The sequence below is a fragment of the Mirounga angustirostris genome, unplaced genomic scaffold (assembly GCF_029215605.1).
Source record: "Mirounga angustirostris isolate CCGP_5_RB_7025 unplaced genomic scaffold, mMirAng1.0.hap1 SCAF_5, whole genome shotgun sequence".
NCBI classification, from domain to species: Eukaryota; Metazoa; Chordata; class Mammalia; order Carnivora; family Phocidae; genus Mirounga; species Mirounga angustirostris.
Genome location: NW_026991713.1, coordinates 173,283,542 through 173,302,259, shown reverse-complemented (window position 1 = coordinate 173,302,259; position 18,718 = coordinate 173,283,542). Strand labels below are relative to the sequence as shown.

General features: G+C 47.1%; 1 protein-coding gene across 1 annotated transcript in view; it reads left to right on the top strand.

Annotated features, from left to right (window-relative positions):
• The window catches only part of STAG3 (STAG3 cohesin complex component), a 29,677-nt gene extending 12,383 nt beyond the window's left edge, over positions 1 to 17,294 (top strand). Inside the window, exons 10-34 of the mRNA XM_045875694.3 lie at positions 1,337 to 1,410; positions 2,210 to 2,333; positions 2,820 to 2,918; positions 3,130 to 3,209; positions 3,586 to 3,693; positions 3,957 to 4,071; positions 4,658 to 4,763; positions 4,929 to 5,032; positions 5,306 to 5,398; positions 5,523 to 5,612; positions 5,877 to 6,077; positions 6,199 to 6,269; positions 6,358 to 6,445; positions 6,938 to 7,018; positions 7,101 to 7,193; positions 7,337 to 7,505; positions 7,630 to 7,766; positions 8,548 to 8,649; positions 9,159 to 9,307; positions 9,564 to 9,692; positions 9,793 to 9,950; positions 15,104 to 15,278; positions 15,527 to 15,628; positions 15,942 to 16,020; positions 17,000 to 17,294. Coding sequence (XP_045731650.2) covers positions 1,337 to 1,410; positions 2,210 to 2,333; positions 2,820 to 2,918; positions 3,130 to 3,209; positions 3,586 to 3,693; positions 3,957 to 4,071; positions 4,658 to 4,763; positions 4,929 to 5,032; positions 5,306 to 5,398; positions 5,523 to 5,612; positions 5,877 to 6,077; positions 6,199 to 6,269; positions 6,358 to 6,445; positions 6,938 to 7,018; positions 7,101 to 7,193; positions 7,337 to 7,505; positions 7,630 to 7,766; positions 8,548 to 8,649; positions 9,159 to 9,307; positions 9,564 to 9,692; positions 9,793 to 9,950; positions 15,104 to 15,278; positions 15,527 to 15,628; positions 15,942 to 16,020; positions 17,000 to 17,167 — 2,895 coding nt within the window. The 3' untranslated portion in view covers positions 17,168 to 17,294. The remainder of the gene's footprint in view (positions 1 to 1,336; positions 1,411 to 2,209; positions 2,334 to 2,819; positions 2,919 to 3,129; positions 3,210 to 3,585; positions 3,694 to 3,956; positions 4,072 to 4,657; positions 4,764 to 4,928; positions 5,033 to 5,305; positions 5,399 to 5,522; positions 5,613 to 5,876; positions 6,078 to 6,198; positions 6,270 to 6,357; positions 6,446 to 6,937; positions 7,019 to 7,100; positions 7,194 to 7,336; positions 7,506 to 7,629; positions 7,767 to 8,547; positions 8,650 to 9,158; positions 9,308 to 9,563; positions 9,693 to 9,792; positions 9,951 to 15,103; positions 15,279 to 15,526; positions 15,629 to 15,941; positions 16,021 to 16,999) is intronic.
• The last annotated feature ends 1,424 nt before the right edge of the window (positions 17,295 to 18,718 follow it).

Below are 18,718 nucleotides of genomic sequence, written 5' to 3'. Positions count from 1 at the left end.
TTTTCAATATGAAAATTTCTAAACATTCTGAGAAATAGGGACACTGGTAGAGTGAACACTGTATACAAATTGTGTAGATTTAACAACTAATATTTCACCATATTTGGCTCATCTGTTTTTTTGATACAGTAAATTATAAACATACTGGTATTTCCACCTAAAGACTTAAACTGTGTACTCTACAAAAATATTTTAAAAAGTCATCTAAAAAATTATCCCCACATTAACCCAATACCATTTTCACATTCAAAAATATTAATAATCCTTAATATTTTCTAGCCCCAATTCATATTTAAATTTCTCTATGTGTCTGCAAAATGCCTTTTATAGTTGATTATTTCCAACCAGGATTTAATTAAGGGTCATGCATTGTATTTGTTGTATTTCTTAAGCCTCTTTTAATCTTATATAGAACTTCTGCCTCCCCCATTTTCCTCCCAGTAAGTTGATTTATTGAAGAGGTAGGGTCAGTTGTCTTAAAGAACATTTTCTTATAATTCTGCTTCCTTGTTGTTCTTGTAATTCTCCTTATCGTTCTGCTTCCTTAATATCTATCATTCATCTAATCCAGGGTTTTTCAACAATGGCGCAATTGACACAGGAGGTTGTCTTGCCATTGCAGGATGTTTAACAGCATCCCTGGCCTCCATCCACCAGATGGCAGTAGTGCCCCCTCCCAAGAGTGACCACCAAAAAATTGTTTTCAGAAGTTGCTAAATGACCCCCGAGGGGCCCCAGTTGAGAACCACTGGTCTAATCTCTCCCCTCTCTTTTTCTGCTAGTTCTACTTTTTCTGTCAAACTACATTTATTAAAAATTCATTTTCTCAACTGTTGTTAGTCGAAAACGTATGTAACTACCAGCTAGCTCCTGTAAATAGCCAAAGATAGCCAGAATAACCAGACCCAGAGGGGAATATTATTTTTTTACAAAAACACAGGGAGACCTCTGAGGCATTAGTTGGTTATATAGCTTCTTCTAGAATTAGAAGGTTTTCAGGGGTTCAGATTGTGTCCTGGAATAAATAAGAAGTAGATGGGGGCGCCTGGGTGGCTCAGTCGTTAAGCGTCTGCCTTCGGCTTGGGTTGTGGTCCCAGGGTCCTGGGATCGAGCCCCGCATTGGGCTCCCTGCTCTGCGGGGAGCCTGCTTCTCCCTCACCCTCTGCTTGCCTCTCTGCCTACTTGTGCTCTCCCTCTCTATCTGTCAAATAAATAAAGAAAATCTTTAAAAAAAAAAAAAAAGAAGAAGTAGATGGAAGTCATACTTTACTATACTTCTGTGGCCTTATGCCAGTGGGGCACAAGAAAGATTGACCTGTTCCTCCCTGTCCTCCAGCTCCAAGAGCATCAAGAGGAGATTGAGGGGATGATGAATGCCCTTTTCAGGGGCGTCTTTGTGCATCGGTACAGGTGAGTCAATGGGCTCCTCTCTTTGAAGCAGCTGGTCCTTGGTTGTAGAATCTGTAAAAGTAGCAAGGCCGCTCTCCTGACCCTGGTTATTTGGTGAGCCTAGCACTAATGCAGCTGGAGCAAAAACTCTGACAACAGATGTTTTGAATTAGTAAGGTTTAGTTCATCCCCAACTACAAAGGCTCTTGTAAGCTCTTTTGGGAGAGAAAATAAGAGAATAAGGCATTGTTGATATTATTCTGCTCCAACTTTGCAGAAGACTTTCCCATCCACATCTTCCTGGGACTGGAGACCCAGGAAGACAAGAGGACAAGAGCAAAGAGCCAAAAGGCGGGCTTTCCCAAGGATATGCAACTTGGCAGGCCTTTTCCTAGCCCAGCCTGCCGTGTCACTGTGCTAAAAACGGGAGTTTTACACTGTTTAAAAGAACTAGTGGAATTAAGTTAAAAATAGCATCCATATTTTTTTTCACTCTTAACTAGATTTCAGCCTCTGCCTTTCCAGAACTCTTCAGCTGATTTAATCTTTTCTTCAAGCGGAAGTTTGGCCGACGGTTAAATTAACTTCCAAAATCAGTTTTAAAAGGGGCAAGGAGGATAAGCTCAATAATTTTATGCAGTATTACAGACAGAAAATGTTTATTTTTTATGTATTTACATTGGGAGGAGAAGATGAAAGGCATGGGGCAGGGTATTTAGTGAAGAAAATAGATTCTTCTATGGCAGGAAGATGTGTGGGAGGATGGAAAGTGAGTTTGGAAAGAAGGTGATAGGGGGTCAGTTTCTCTCTCTGTGCCTAGGGATGTCCTTCCTGAGATTCGTGCTATCTGCATCGAGGAGATTGGGTCTTGGATGCAAAGCTACAGCACATCTTTCCTCACTGACAGCTATTTGAAATATATTGGCTGGACCCTGCATGATAAGGTGCGTGTTGAAGTCTCTCTTCTCCTTTTCCCCTTACCCTCTTCCTGCCCTAAGATGCTGCAGCTTTTCCTGGTTCTGCCATTTGGAAGCTTCACTAGCGGTCAGCCCATCAAGGAAGACAGTGGACCTCAAAACTCCCCAGTATTGGGTAGGATAAGGCAAAAGAGAGAAGGCTACATCCAGGAGATGGAACACCTCAAAACCAGAGTACAGAGAGAAAGACTTTCCCTAGGAAAAAGTAAGAAAGCTAGGAAAAGCAAGAAATGGATTGGTAAGACAAGTGCTAGGGTGGTAGCCAAAAGGTCCTTTTCATTATGATTGTTAGATTCTGCTGTGATCCTCTTGTTTGTTATCTCTGAGTCATCCCCAAGTCCTCAGCATGCAGGACACCAAGGCCCAGAAAGAGTAATCTACCGGAGGGGTTATGAAGGCCCAGTGGGGGTTAAGTAGAGGAATAGTCAGTCATATTTCCATTTTCCTTGATAGCATCGAGAAGTCCGTCTGAAGTGCCTGAAGGCTCTAAAAGGGCTGTACGGCAGCCGGGATTTGACTGCCCGCCTGGAGCTCTTTACCAGCCGCTTCAAGGTGAAATCGGGACAGTACTCCTGTGCTTGGCTCTGTCTTGTGGTTCCCATTTCCCCACCTCGTCTTTCCATTCCTATTGCTCTTATGTGTCTGTGGCTATCCCAGCATCTGCCTCCATGCCTTCTCTTTAGGAATCTCTCAAATTCTATGAGAGCGTGATGTTTGGGGATGGGTACAATGAAGTATTGAGCGATGTGTTCTTTCCTTACAGGACCGGATGGTTTCTATGGTCATGGACCGAGAGTATGATGTGGCAGTGGAGGCCGTCAAGTTACTAATACTTATCCTGAAGTGAGTCCTGGGGAATGGGGAGGCATGCATCTCAGAGTCTGACCTTTCCAACATCAGACAGGCCCTTCTAGAGTCCTTTCCCTCCACCTATCATAAGTTGACACTTTCTTATGCACAGGTTGAAAGACAGAGGTCATTCCTGAGTTGCAGGATCTCCAGGAAAATTTCCTATCTTCTCTAATTCTCTATACTCCTCTGTCTTCTACTCGCCATTTAAAAGTTCTTTGTCAGTTAATCTTCATTGCTTTTTTTTTTTTTAATTTTTGGTTCCTCTGGATTGTTCCAAATCCTCATTTGCCTCTCTTTATTTCTAGCCTTAGTTGTGCTAGAGGACAACATCCATAACCACCTGCTTTTTATTCTTTTGTCTTGGCAGGAACATGGAAGGGGTGCTGACAGATGCAGACTGTGAGAGCGTCTACCCTGTTGTGTATGCCTCTAACCGAGCCCTGGCGTCTGCTGCAGGGGAGTTTCTGTACTGGAAGTGAGTAGGGGCCTCTCATTTGTTCCTATGGCGCTGTCTGTTTTCTCTCCTGCATCTGCTGCTGCTCTTCCCAGGGACCACCCACCATACCCGTTAAAGTCTCTTTTGGTGTTGCCTTCCCCCTCTCAACTCCTTGAGGCTTTCCCTGGCTCTGCACCTCTTTCCCTTACAGCTCTCCTTGGACTCTTTCTTTCCCCCATCGTGATTATTCCACTCCTCATTTGCTCCAGTGCGTGGCTCTTTCCCCATGTTCGTTCTACCAGGCTCTTCTACCCTGAGTGTGAGACTAGAACAGCGGGTGGGAGACAGCGACGCCGAAGTCCACGCGCCCAGAGGACTTTTTTCCACCTTCTGCTGTCCTTCTTTGTGGAGAGTGAGGTGATGTATGGGAAGGAGTTATTTGGCTGTTGTGCGTAAGACCTGCTGGTGGAGAAGGATGGGAGCTGGCACTGCAGGAAGGAAAGACGTGGTTTATCAGTATTTACCAGAATTTTCTAACGTGGCTTCATAGCTTAACAGGCACCTTTTTCAAATGAAACCTTATCATTTGCAAGGACATGGGTGGAACTAGAGGGTATTAATGCTAACTAAACGAAGTAAGTCAATCAGAGAAAGAAATCATATCGTATGATTTCACTCGAATGTGGAATTTAAGAAACAAAACGGAGCATAGGGGAAGGGAGGGAAAATAAAAATAAGACGAAATCAGAGAGGGAGACAAACCGTAAGAGACTGTTAACTATAGGAAACAAACTGAAGGGTGCTGGAGGGGAGGGGGTGGGGGGAAGGGGGAGCTGGGTGATGGCTATTGAGGGCACGTGATGTAATGAGCACTGGGTGTTACATGCAACTGATGAATCACTGAATTCTGTCTCTCAAACTCAACGATACACTATATGTTAACTAATTGAATTTAAATAAAATAAAATTTAAAAAATTAAAAAAAATGTACCTTTTTCCACAGCTCCATGACCACGCTGCTTACTTAGTAGACAGCCTGTGGGACTGTGCAGCGTCTCAGCTGAAAGACTGGGAGAGTCTCACAAGTCTGCTGCTGGAGAAGGACCAGAGTGCGTGCCTTGTGATAGCCGGAGGAGGGGACCTTTCACCTCCTAGTAGGAAACCAGGAGTCTTAATAAAGGCAGAGGTGTCATGGGCAGTGGGATTTGGAGTGACCTGGAGATGGAGGGTGACTAATTTGTGATTCTGTGTTTTTTATCCTCCTGCCAACCCAGACTTGGGAGATGTGCAGGAGAGCACGCTGATAGAAATCCTTGTGTCCAGCGTTCGGCAAGCTTCAGAGGGTCACCCACCTGTGGGGCGCATTACTGGGAGGAAGGTACGGCATGAAGGGTGGGTGGGTTGGTTAGCAATATTAAATCCAGATAGGCATTGTTCATCTTTATCCTCAGGTGTTGGGTTAGGGTGCCACTTCTCTGCCCCTCAAAGATTCCCATTTCTAGAAAAAGATCTGAAGGAGCTGCCAAATGAATTCTCTCTTCCTTCCAGGGCAGATAAGATTGTAGGGAAGAGGGATACATACACATCCACACTCTCTGGACCCACTGTTTTTCTACATCTTTCCCTCCATCCCCCAAATGATTAATTCCAGGGCTTAACCCCAAAAGAACGGAAGATCCAAGCCGATGACAAGGTGAAGCTGACGGAGCACCTCATCCCCCTGCTCCCCCAGCTCCTGGCCAAGGTAGTGCTGCCCCACCATTCAGTATCTGGGAATGAGCAGTGAATGGAAGTGGCCTCCAGTGAGGACTGGGAGTAGGGCTTAGCATATATGAGCTAATAAGTAGTTCTCCCTCTCATCCCTGCAGTTCTCAGCTGATGCAGAGAAAGTTGCTCCCCTGCTCCAGCTTCTCAGCTACTTTGACCTCAACATCTACTGCACTAGGCGCTTGGAGAAGGTGAGGAGAGAGGAAAATATAGTTCTTATACAGTGCTGCTTCCTTGCTAGGGCCAGAGGTTCTACTGCCAAGATCTGGTTCTTCTCAAGAACCTGGGTTCCAGAAAAATCAGTAAGTCTTCCCTTTCATAGGCATTCTATCCTTTAAGTTTAATGCTTTCAACTATGTATTTTTTATCTCCCACAGCTCTCCTCCCCTCCAGAAGACTTGCCCCCCCTCCCTTGCTCCCCCGCAACACTATCTTCTCTCACCTCTTTCTGTCAGCATCTGGAGCTGTTCTTACAGCAACTCCAGGAGGTGGTGGTGAAGCACGCAGAGCCCGCGGTGCTTGAGGCAGGTGCTCATGCCCTCTATCTGCTCTGTAATCCTGAGTTCACGTTCTTCGGCCGGGTAGACTTTGCCCGCAGCCAACTGGTGGATCTGCTGACTGACCGCTTCCAGCAGGAACTTGAAGAGCTGCTGCAGGTAGGACCTGGAGCTGAAAGATGGGACACCCCAAACTTGGGTCAGAGAGGGCCACAAGATGGGGAACGTGGATCTGTGAATTCTCGGGAAAATCCCACTGTGGATCTTCTTCCTTCCTCAGTCATCCTTCCTCGATGAGGATGAGGTGTATAGTCTGGCAGCCACTCTGAAGCGCCTCTCTGCCTTCTACAAGTGAGCAGCTCACCTCCGTTCCTTCTCCTGTGTCTGTCAGTGTCTGTGGCGTTGATTCCTGAGTAATGTTTCCCTCTCCTCCCCAAAGTGCTCATGATCTGAGTCGCTGGGAGCTCTATGAGCCATGCTACCGGCTCCTCCGGAAGGCTGTGGACACAGGAGAGGTTCCTCACCAGGCAAGTAGACGAGTCCGAGATGAGTCTGAGAGGAACATTTCAGGGTTCTGGGTTCTAGGTGGCCAACAATGCCAGGCAGTCCCAGTCCCGGGAGTGTGGAGTAGACCCAGGAGGAAAGTCGTGTGCACGTTGTGCCTTCCGTTCCACTCTAGAAGGTGAACTGTACTTTCCGGTGCCTGAAAACAGCCACCCTCTCCCTTTTCCTGGGAGTAAAGGATAACATTGAGGGCTTCTAGGAGATGACAGATAAATAAGGAAGAGGTGGCATGCCTAGCCAAGACAGAATTCTCTGAAGATTCTCCAGATTCAGTGCTTTTTTCCCCCCAGAGAAGGAATCAGGTGTCCCCTAATCTCATTTTCTCTCTTCACTGCTTTTGTTTCTCTTCACTGCTTTGGGTGTGTGTTGCCTATTTGTCTTTCCCTTTCTTTCTCCCTTCCTCCCTATCTGCTCATTCTCCTGATCTCCATCTAGGTAACGTTTGGTTGTTACAGGTGATCCTGCCAGCCTTGACTCTTGTCTATTTTTCCATTCTCTGGACACTAACCCACCTTTCTGGATCAGGTGCCTCCCAGGTGAGTCTGAGTCTGAGTAGGGACAATGGGAATGGAAAGGCCTGTGTCTCCATTCCTCCTCATTAAGCCACTGTCTCCACAGAAGCACCTGTTGAGTTTGAAGGGCAGGATGGTGGCTTTCTGCGAACTCTGCCAGAGTTGCCTCTCAGATGTGGATTCGGACATCCAGGAGCAGGTTGGCATGTACTCGGGTGGGACCAAGGAGACACGCCTCTCCCTGTGGTCCGAGGAAGCCTTGTTCTAAGGGGGAGATTAGCTGCGTAATTTCTGTCTCGATCAATATCCTGTCCTTTTTAAGCATTCTCTTTTTCCCAACAGGCTTTTGTTTTATTAAGTGATCTACTTCTCATCTTCAGCCCTCAGATGATCGTAGGGGGTCGTGATTTCCTTAGACCCCTTGTCTTTTTTCCTGAAGCTACTCTCCAGTCTGAACTAGCCAGCTTCCTCATGGACCACGTCTTCATCCAGCCTGGAGAACTGGGCAGTGGTACAAGGACTCAATACCTGGGGCTCAGGAAGGGTCTGGGGCTTGGGCCTGCCTCAGGCATTTGAGGGCAGGAGTCCTAAATCGGTGGTTCTGATATTTCCATTCTGCATTTCATGTGAGCCAGGTCATTCCCAGGAGGATCATCTACAGATAGAACAGCTACACCAGCGGCGCCGCCTCCTGGCTGGGTTCTGCAAACTCTTGCTTTATGGGGTCCTGGAGATGGATGCAGCCTCAGATGTGTTCAAACACTACAACAAGGTGGAGTGGAGTGACATCAGGCTGAGGACAGCTGGAACTTCAGACACTGGAGCACTCTGGGAAGGAGGGTGGGGGAGATGATGCTATCAGGCTTGAAGGGAAAGTGCGAGGAAGAAGGCAACAGGAGTTTGGAATAAAGGGACAAAGAAGAGTCAGTAAATAATCATGGGAAGAAAGCTGTTAGGAGGAAATTCATTGGAAAGAAAATCTTACTCTTTCTGTCCAGAATCTTTTTTTTTTCTTTCTGTGAATGCAGTCTCCATAAACTGGGTGTAATATAAGAAGAAAAAAAAGAATGGAAGAGGTATCATTCCTTACAAGATATCTAGATGTTTCCTTGACTCACCATTGTATTGATTTATGTTTATTTTGAGCACTTACTCTGGGCCAGATACCATTCCAGGCACTAAGGACACAGTGGTGAGCAACACAGAGTAAAGTTCCTGCTTCACGGAGTCTCCCTTCTAGTGGGGGAGAGGCAAACAGTGAAGGCTTCAGTGCTGCAAAGAGAGCGGATGGTGGCAAGCTTATTACTCTCCTTCCCCAAGAAATGGGCTCAGGGCAGAGTTGCTTCCCTTATTTTTTTGTCTAAACTCTGATGTCTTTGGGCCCGGACCTGTTGGCTAGAGAGGAGGTCCAGTCTGAGTTGTTTTATACTTCAATTCATGTTTCCTGACCTAAGGTACTTTAGGAAGGACACACGATGAGTGTAAAGGAAGAAACAGAATGGAATGTCTTGTCTTGTGGTCAAACATTATCTTCCCCATTTCCTGTCCCTCAGTTCTACAATGACTATGGTGACATTATCAAGGAAACACTAACTAGAGCAAGGCAGATTGACCGGAGTCATTGTTCCCGAATCCTGCTGCTGAGCCTCAAGCAGGTACTCCCTTCTGCCTGGAGCACCTCAGGCCTATGATATGCCCTCCCTGTAGCCCACCAACTGTCTGCTCACCCTCAGCCATGTAGGGTGTGAGAACCTTACAAACAGGAACTAATTTATTTTGACTCTACTTGACAGTCTCCTTTGTAACTAGTAGGTCCGTGGAAAGTATTAGCTGAGGGGCAGTTTCCACCCTAACTCCATAGAAATTCAACTATATTAGGACATAGGAGCACCATCAGTAAGATGATAGAAATTCCTAATTTTCTTCTAGTTTGTTGTCTCTTAGTCCCTTCAGTTACTACAGATATTTGTTTTGTTCTAGAGAAAGGGTGAAGACTCTCTGTGCTGCAGGGGGTCAGGGGTAGGGACAGTGTCCTGGCAGGAAAGAGTAAAAGTAGCAGATGGCTTCCCAAGCCCTTTAGAATTGGCCAAGAAGGGAATGCTGTACTTCTCTATTTCCACTTTGTTCCTCCCTTTCCCAAATGTACCATGTTTCCTGGACACAGTTGTACACAGAACTGCTGCAGGAACAGGGGCCCCAGGGCCTGAATGAGCTTCCAGCCTTCAGTGAGATGAGGGACCTGGCCCGAAGGTTTGCCTTGAGCTTTGGACCCCAGCAGCTACAGAACCGTGACCTTGTGGTCACGCTACACAAGTAAGGAAGTATTGGTTGGAGGTCAGCGTACTTGGATCTTTCTAAGAGGGCTGAGCCAGAGGCTGTGTACAGGGAGAACGGAAGTCTGGTTTTGGATGGAGGGATAAGCATGTTGAGAAGGAGCAATCAGTTTGGCCAGTGGGTATTCTCTGGGAGACAAACTGAGGGCGGGGAGGGTGCACTTGGACAGGATGCTTCAGCCCTGGGAGGGAAGTGAGGAGGGACTATCTTCCTAAAATAATTCTGCTCAACCAAGGGAAGGCATCAAATTCTCCTTGTCTGAGCCTCCTCCAGCTGGCTCCTCCGGTCAGCCCCCAAACCTGGCATTCCTGGAGCTCCTTTCCGAGTTTTCCCCCCGACTCTTCCATCAGGACAAGCAGCTGCTGTAAGTTAGTGGGTGGGTGGATAATGACGTGGATTAGGGAAGAAGGGAATGGTGAGGGCCCTGCGAGCAACTCAGCCTCTTCGTCCCACCCCTTCCTTAGACTGTCCTACCTGGAAAAGTGTCTGCAGCGTGTCTCCCAGTCACCTGATTGTCCCTGGGGTCCAGTCACCACCTACCGCCACTCCCTCAGCCCTGTGGAGAACACAGCAGAGGCCAGCTCCCAGGGCTACCCCCGCTCCAAGAAGAGGCGCACTGAAGGTAAAGTACTGTGTGTGTGGGTATCAGGGTACTCGGCACTACTGCCTTTCTTTAGAGCCAATTCTTAGATAAGCAGCATATGGTCTTTTGCCTCCTTCAAACTTTTGTCTTTGGTCAAATATTTCACTGAGCATCTGTTGTCATTAAGCGGTATTCATTTTCTTCAAGGTTTATCTGCCAAGTAAAAATAGCAAACCTTTGTGAAAAATAAAATAGAAACTGATGATAAAACCAAAGATTGAATGAAGAAATCTGTACATTTAGGGAGCCCCTCCTTGCATCTAGTATTCTGTTATTTTCCAGATTTTAAAGATTTTTACACAACCTTCATGATTTTTTTTTTACTTTCAGATCACTGATTTTTTTCTTTAATTTTTTTAATATAGTTTCATTTTAAGTGATAATATCCTAGAAATCACAAGTTTGATGAGTTATGTGTTTTCAAGTGAACATTTTAAAATACTCATTCTCCCCATCTCTCAGCCGTAGTCAGAATCACTCATCTACTTCCTGTCTCTGGATTTGCCTATTCTAGACATTCATATGGTGAAATCATACAGTAGGTGGCCTTGTGTGGCTGCCTTCATTCACCCAGCAGAATATTTTCAAGGTCCATCCATGTTTTAGCATAAATCAGTACTTCATACCTTTTTTTTTTTTTTTAAAGATTTTATTTATTTGAGAGAGTGAGAGAACACAAGCTGGGGGGGTGGGGGCAGAGGGAGAAGCAAACTCCCCACTGAGCAGGGAGCCCGACGAGGGGCTCGATCCCAGGACTCCAGGATCATGATCTGAGCCAAAGGCAGGCACCCCAGTACCTCATACCTTTTTATGGCCAAATATTCTATTGTATGGCTATGCCACATTTTATATATCCATTTGCCAGTCGATTGACATCTGGGTGGTTTTCATTTTTTTCTTTTTTTAAAGATTTTATTTATTTATTTGAGAGAGCGAGAATGAGAGAGAGTACATGAGAGGGGGGAGGGTCAGAGGGAGAAGCAGGCTCCTAGCTGAGCAGGGAGCCCGATGTGGGGCTCGATCCAGGGACTCCAGGATCATGACCTGAGCCGAAGGCAGTCGCTTAACCGACTGAGCCACCCAGGCGCCCTTCATTTTTTTCTTTTAATTGGAGTGTAGTTGACATACAGCTTCCCATTAGTTTCAGGTGTACAACACAGTGATTCTGTAACTGTATGACAACTTTATACATTATGCTAGCTCACCGTAAGTGTAGTGATCATCCATCACCATAGAGCGCTGTCACGTATCACTGACTTCCATCCCTGTGACTTCCTCATTTCACAGCTGGAAAGCCTGTACCTCACTCCCTTCCGTTTTGCACATCCCCCCACCCCTCTGCCAACCACCAGTTCTCTGTATTTATGGGTCTGTTTCTGCTTTTGTTCATTTGTTTTGTTTTTTAGATTCCACATATAAGTAAAATTGTATCCTTATTTGTCTTTGTCTGATATTTCACTTAGCATGATACTCTCTGGGTCCATCCACGTTGTCACAAATGGCAAGATCTCTTTAAGACAAGTGGAGTATTACTCTGTTTTATGTGTACACTGTATACTCTTTATCCATTCGCCTATCGATGGGCTGCTTCCATGTTTTGACTGTTATATATAATGCTGCTGTGGACATTCATGTGCAGGTTTTTGTGTGTACATGTTTTTAATTTTCTTGAGATATACCTATGAGTGGAATTGCCAGATCTTTTGCAGAAACTACCAAACTGTTTTCTAAAGTGCCTGCATCATTTACAGTTTGTGCAGCAATGTATGAGGGCCGCAGTTTCTCCACATTCTTTACAACACTTATTATTGTCTTTCCTATTTTTCCCATCTCCTAGTGGTCATGAGGTGGTATCTCCTCGCCTAAATTTGCATTTCCCTAATAACTAATGTTGAGCATCTTTTCATGTGCTTATTTGACCATTTGTATCTTCTTCGGAGAAATGTCTATTCAGATCCTTTGCTCATTTTTAAATTGGGTTCTTTGTCTTTTTGCTGAGTTGTAAGAGTTCTTTATATACTCCAGATACAAGTCCTGTATCAGTTCAGGATATACAAAAATTTTCTCCCATTCTGTGGGTGGTTTTTTCATTTCCTTGAAGGAAAAAGTTCCTAATTTTGATGAAATCCAGGTTATTTAGTTTCTTTTTTGTTGTTTGTGCTTTGGTGTCATAGCTTGAAAAATCATTGCCTAATCTAAGATCATGAAGCTTTTACACCTGTGTTTTCTTCAAAAGTTTTCTTGTCTTAGCTCTTTGACTTCGGTCTGTTATCCATTTTGAGTAAATCTTCGTATATGGTGTGAGGTAGAGTATAACTTTTTTTTAATGTCTTTTGTGTACCACTTAAAAGTATTTTTAGATCACCAGGAAACTCCTTTAATCAGTTAACTAATATTTGTTAAGGACCTATTCTGTGCATGATACTGTGTTAGGTGTTTTAGAGGCTGGGAAGGATCCTCAAGCAGCTTACTGTGTAATAGAGAAAATGCATTTATAGAAAATTTAAATTATGAACAGTCACCAGTAAATAACTTCCTGAGGGTTTTAAGAATTGACAGATGTGTGTTTTAGAGTTCAGGGAAGGAAGGTATCACTTTGAGTTTAGTTGATCTAAAGCCTATGAAGGCTTCACCAAGAAGATGGAATTTAAGTGGAGCTTGAAAAATGGGTAAGATCTTATGTAAGCTGAACAGATGAAGGAGGAGTAGCACGAGCAGGACATGGGAAGGTATGTGTCAGCCAAGCATGTACATGTATTGGTCGGTTTGCCTAAAACACAGGGTTTGTAAAGGTAGGAGAAAACTGAAGAGACTGGTTCCATTGTTCATTCAACAGGTATTTATTGAGCGCTGTGTGCTGGGAATAGGGCAGTGCATGAAAAAAGACAAATCTCTTTTCTTTAGAGAGTGGCAGGTTGTGTGCTGTGTGCTGTGGTGGGAAGGCAGGAAGAGGGCTGGCAAACACTGGGGAGGCGGGAGCTGCAGTCTCCTTGCGAGGGATGGGGGAAGCTGGCAGAGCCTCCGAGTGTTGGGCACAGACCTCAAGGAAGGGGGGAGGGGTTGCCTGATGTATAGAGAAGAGCGTACCGAAAGGGCGCCACTGCACAGGACATGTGCCTGGCATGTTCTGAGAACAGGCAGGCCAGATGGCAAATGGAGGGTATGTTGGATATAAGGCCGAAGAGATTGGAGGAGCCCAGACCATATGAAGCCAAGTAAAGACTCTGGCTTTTACTCAACAGTGAAATGGGAGGGGTGCCTGGGTGTCCTGGGATCAAGCCCCGCATCGGGCTCCCTGCTCAGCGGGAAGCCTGCTTCTCTCTCTCCATCTCCCACTACCCCTGCTTGTGTTCCCTCTCTTGCTGTGTCTCTCCCCGTCAAAAAAAATAAAATAAAATCTTAAAAAAAAAAACAAAACCAGTGAAATGGGAAAACAGAGCATTTGGAGCAGAGGAGATCTGCCTTCTGTTATTAAAGGATCCTTCTGGCTGCTGTGTTGAGAATTGACTGTAGAGGGGCAAGGGCAGAAGCAAAGGGACCAGCAAGGAAGCCATGGAGTGGATAGACTGGGGGGAGTGGTGGAGGTGGGGAGAAGTGGCCAGATCCTGGATATATTTCTAAGGTATCACTGATAGGATTTCCTGACAAACAATGTGGGATCTAAGACAGGAGCTGAAGGTGGATTTGGCCTGAAAAAAAGATTTTGACCTAACAACGGTTATTGATGGCATGGCTACCAACGTAGATGGGTAAAGTAGGGAGTGAGAAGAACAGGACTTGAGTATTAGCCATGTTGTTGCAGGTGAAAATGCTGGACAGACAGCGGGGGGACAGGAGTCTGGAGTTCAGGGGAGAGGCAAACACTTGAGATAAATTTGGGAGTTGGTATTTAAAAATGTGAACCTGTGTGGCTAAGGAAGCCAGTGAAGATGGAGGACAGGACAGACTGAAGGGCTGAGCCCTTGGGCATCGCACCATGAATAGGCTGGGGAGAGGAGGAAGGCCCACCTGGTCCTCCCTGGGGATACAAAGTCACACGTGTGGGGTTTTTTGTTTTTTTTTTTTCAATTTGGCTTTTTTTTTTTTAAGGATTTATTAGAGAGTGCATGCGCACTCGCACCCAGGTAGAGGGGCAGAGGGAGAGAGAGGGAGAGAGAATCCCGAGCAGACTCCCCACTGAGCACGGAACCGGATGCAGGGCTCCACCTCACGACCCCAAGATCATGACCTGAGCTGAAGTCAGGAGTCGGACGCTTAACGGACTGAGCCTCCAGGCGCCCCAAAGTCCTACGTGTAGCTCTTCCTTGTTTTCTCTAGTCCTCCGCTTAGACCAGTAGCAGCTCACTTTCCAGTGACTGGTTTCAGCACACAGACATGGCTGTGGGACAGAGGGTAACGGGGGTGTGAACATTTACAGTTGACAAATATTCATATATATTTTTTAAAGATTTTATTTATTTATTTGACAGATAGCAAGAACAGGAACACAAGCAGGGGGAGTGGGAGAGGGAGAAGCAGGCTTCCCGGCAGAGCAGGGAGCCCGATGTGGGGCTCGATCCCAGGACCCTGGGACCACGACCCGAGTTGAAGGCAGATGCTCAACCGACTGAACCACCCAGGCACCCAGACAAATATTCATATTGGTTTGAAAATACTGTCGCCTGGGTTTTCTGAGATAACCTTGGATTCTTTCTTCTCTTCTGCCTTCTCGGGTCTCTGCAGGAGAGGCTAAGGCCGTGAGTCCCGGTGTTCCACTTCTCCTTCAGATCAGCTCGCTGGTGCTGCGGTCACCTCATTTTTCCTGGCTTTTAGAAAATCCAGTCTCCCATTTTTCTATTCTCGCTAGCCCTCATGCTTCCACCCTTGTGGCTTCTGGTCCCCAAACTCTAAAGCCATTTTACGCCTTTTTTTTTTTCCGCTTTCCTTCAACAAGCTCTAGATACCATTCTGTAAGCCTTACTTTTTAGTAAGTAGGATTATACTCGTTTTTATCCTAACATAACGAGGCCATATAGGTTTTCCATTCTCTTCTGAACTTTTGCGAACCAAACCCTGGGCAGGTCTTGAAACCGTAGGAAAGATCTGTGGCAGTCCCTGGTCTCCAGTGACTACGCGTGCCTGTTTCTCCTCAGGCCCCTCCAGGCAACCGAGAGGGGATGCCTCTTCATCCCAGGAAGAAAGCCTGCAGCTGAACAGCATCCCGCCCTCACCCACCCTCACCTCCACAGCGGTGAAGAGGGCGCAGCCCCTGAGGGGGTTGGAAGAAGTGGAGGAAGAAGGCAGCTCAGAACCGGAGCTTACCCAAGGGTGAGGGCCGAGGGCAGCAGCATCCGGGCATCTGGTCTTGGTGTCTGGCTGCCTCCATCCTGCCATTTCTGTTCTCTTGTTCCTCCTGTGGCACTCCATCCTTCTTGGGTTCATCCCTGCACCTTTCCCATTTTCTTAGCTTGGGATTTTCTTTTTCCCTCCACGTTTTTCTCGTGTAACATTGCCCACCATCCCCTTTTTACCCTTTACTTTTACCCCCATCCCTGATCCTACTTCATTCCCAACAGCCAGCCCCTTTCAGGTAACCAGAGGTCAAGGTTCTCGAGTCCACAGCATTTCCGGACTCTGCTCAACCCTTCAGGTCCTGGTTTGGGCACCCGGCTGACCCGGTGAGCTTCTCATTGTCTTCTGTCCTCACTTCACATTTGGCGGCCACTGTGAGGGGTTCTCCCGTGACCCACTGCTTCTGTGCCCATACTTTTTGGACATGTTTAAATCACAGACCACTTCCTTCCAGGATAGTGTGTGCCCCTGGCTTGTAGAACTGACAGGAGGAGAGCTGCTCTGATGGAAGCAGCAGCGGGAACCTGGAGCCCGCTCCCTGCATGCCCATCCCCGCTCCCCCGGGTGCCTCCCAGGGACTCTCAGGGCTCGTCCGTAAGCAGCAGTGTAAGAGCCTCTGCCCTTTGCTCCTGCCCTCAGCCTCAGCCTTATGGAAGAGGATGAAGAAGAGTTGGAAAGTCACAATGAGTTAAGTGAAGAATGGCAAGATACAGACAAGGTGAGTAGACCCGACATTCCCTTCTCCCTTTAGAACTAGAGGTAACTATGATAGAGAAGCTAGAATGATTCTCCTCTGTTGTCCTGACAATGCCCTTTCTCTGAAAGCTGCTGAGGATTTTTTTTAAAGAATCACAGAGTAAAGGAGGGAGATTTGTAAGTTGCTTTGTACTTTGCTTGGACTTCTATTAAAGAAGGGAGGGAAAACAAAAATACCAAAAAGGACTTGGATAACCTTCCCTCCCTCAATCCCCATATAAGTATTTTGCCTCTGAGCCTAAGAGTTGAAAGGAGTCCCAGAGCTAGAGACGATGGACGGTCCCCTGGTCCCACCGTTCCTCCCCCTCCCCCCAGTTCCTCCACTCACTCCGTTTCCCACCCTGGCCCACCTGCTTCCTCAGGAGCAAATAGCTCCAGGCCAGTAGGAGCACATGGAAGCTGTGAGGTGAGCTGAGTCCTCAGCTCTACCGCTTTGTCAAGTTAGCTTCTCTTAACTCCTCAACCTCTTCATCTTTCAAATGGAGCTTGTAAACTGAGACGGGTTGTGTGTCCGCTGCTGTTACTCTCCTCCCTTCTCTGCTCTTTGTGGGGGAAAGAAAGGGCAGAATACTGCAGGGGAATGGAGGGTCTTGTACTCAGAAGCACAAAAACAAGGACGTCTTCAAACAGACTAGAGAGCAAGGCCTCTATCAAAATGGTCTTTCTTAGGTGCCTCCTTAGCGCAGTAGGCAGCGCATCAGTCTCATAAAATGGTCTTTCCTGAAGTTCCCTCAGGAAAAATGCCATTCTCTGGTTCCAAACTGAACAAATTTAAGGGCCTCAGTTGGCAAGCCAGGAGAGGAGGCACCTCTAGGTCTGAACCTTCGCCCACTGTCCCTTTGCTGGTCTCCCCTCCCTGGCTGCTGCAGGGACCCAGCTTGGAAAGGGCCCTTGGTTATTGTTTGCCATGTGACGGACTGACTTCTGCCCGCTCTCTCTAGCACTCTTCTCCCAGCGAGCACGGGCTGGACCTCTTAGATTCTACAGAGCTGAACCTTGAGGTGAGTGTCCCCACACAAGATTGTGGAAGGCAGTTTAGAGGAGTTGTGTCCTTGGGAGGTGTTGTAGGTAACCTCTGTCGATGTAGTAGGCGGAAAGATAGGCCATAGCCCGTGGCCGGTCCTCTCCGCTGTTTTTGGAACCTTAGGAGTAGCTGTGGGGGGAGGGTAGGAGGAGAACTAGAATGGTCACCTGGGGGAGCTCACTGTCATCTCTTTGCTCTTTGGGCTGTTTTGTCTCTGTGTTTTCATCTTTCCCCTTACAGGATTTCTGACAGGACTCTGTGCCCCTCCCACCTCCACTCCCCACCTCAACTTGGAAAAGGCAAATAGGAGAAGAGAGCAGAAGGAACCATTACTTCCAGGCCCCACCCTGGTCTTTGAAGGGAAGGAGAGGTGGGCTGTGCCTTTCTAACCTAACCTAACCTTTCTCTGATGATGTTGGGCTAGAGAAGCCTTAGGCCCCCTGTCCTTCTTAATGCTCCCCGGCTCCGTCCCGGTGTTGAGTGCCTTTTTCCTGCTGTGTCTGGAGTGGGTGGGGGCTTTACCTCAGTATGGGAGAGGCGCTGCCTCCCTGTGCTGAGTGGAAAGAGCCCAACAGTTTCCTGTATTTTGGGAACAGCTTTCCCAGCCTCTTTTGTACCCTAGTGATTAGCTCAATAAACATGTTTCAAGCAGCTGGTTCCTGGGTTGTGGCTTGAGATTGTTAAACTAATGCCCATCAGGTTCTTTGCTGGTGTCTTAAGCGGCTCTGCCTCGCTCGCCCCATGGCCCAGGGTACAGACAGATGCCGGCCTTTCACGTGCCCCCAAGTGCTTTCATGTATTGGCTCGAGGCTGCTCAGTAACTGGGACACATGGTGAGGCAGAGGAACTGGGAAGACACTGGCTACCTTTCAGTAGTTTCTCTAGAGAGCACCGAGGAGGGCAGGCAGAATCCCTGATGGCTGGAGCGTGGCCTCTCTCACCTACACCGAGAACAGACCATACACCTTGGCAGCCTTCACCCAAGGGTTCTTTCCAGGGGGAGGTTCGTGACTTCATCCCCAAGACACCTGTTATAACTTGAAATTGGATAGAATCTCAGTGTCGGAGTTAGGAGGAAACTTAGCAAAGGGGTTCCAAATGTCCAACCCCAAAGCCCAAGACGTCGATGCTGCCTTCCCCAGCTGGTTCCTCACCAGGTCCTGTCATGTCATTTTGCAGAATCTCTCTCATCTGTCAGTCTCCTCGCTCAGTGCAGCCATCATCTCTCACTCAGGCCACCTCTGGAAACCTTCCTCCTTCAGACTCTTTTGTTCTCGTTCTGCTTCTTAAAAGAGCACAGCACCTCTGCTCTCTCTTTGCCCCCTGACAAGCACGCGGATATGTGAAGACACTCTCGTCGCGTTCTACTTTGACTGTTTAAGCCCTTCAGCCTCCTCCCTGTCCTGGGCATCTGCTTTAACTCCGGGTTCTCACTGTGGTCTCCCAAGCTGGATACAGCCAATCGGCTGGTGGTCTGTGCAAAAGGAATCCTGACTTCCCGTGATCTGGTCACTCAGCCAAACTCATTTCTTCCTTCTCCTCCCTTCCTCTCCAGCACCCTCTCCCCCAGATAGACGCTAAAGGTGGATTTAGGAGTCTCTTTGGAAAGGCAGCTGACCTACTCAGAGATCTTGAA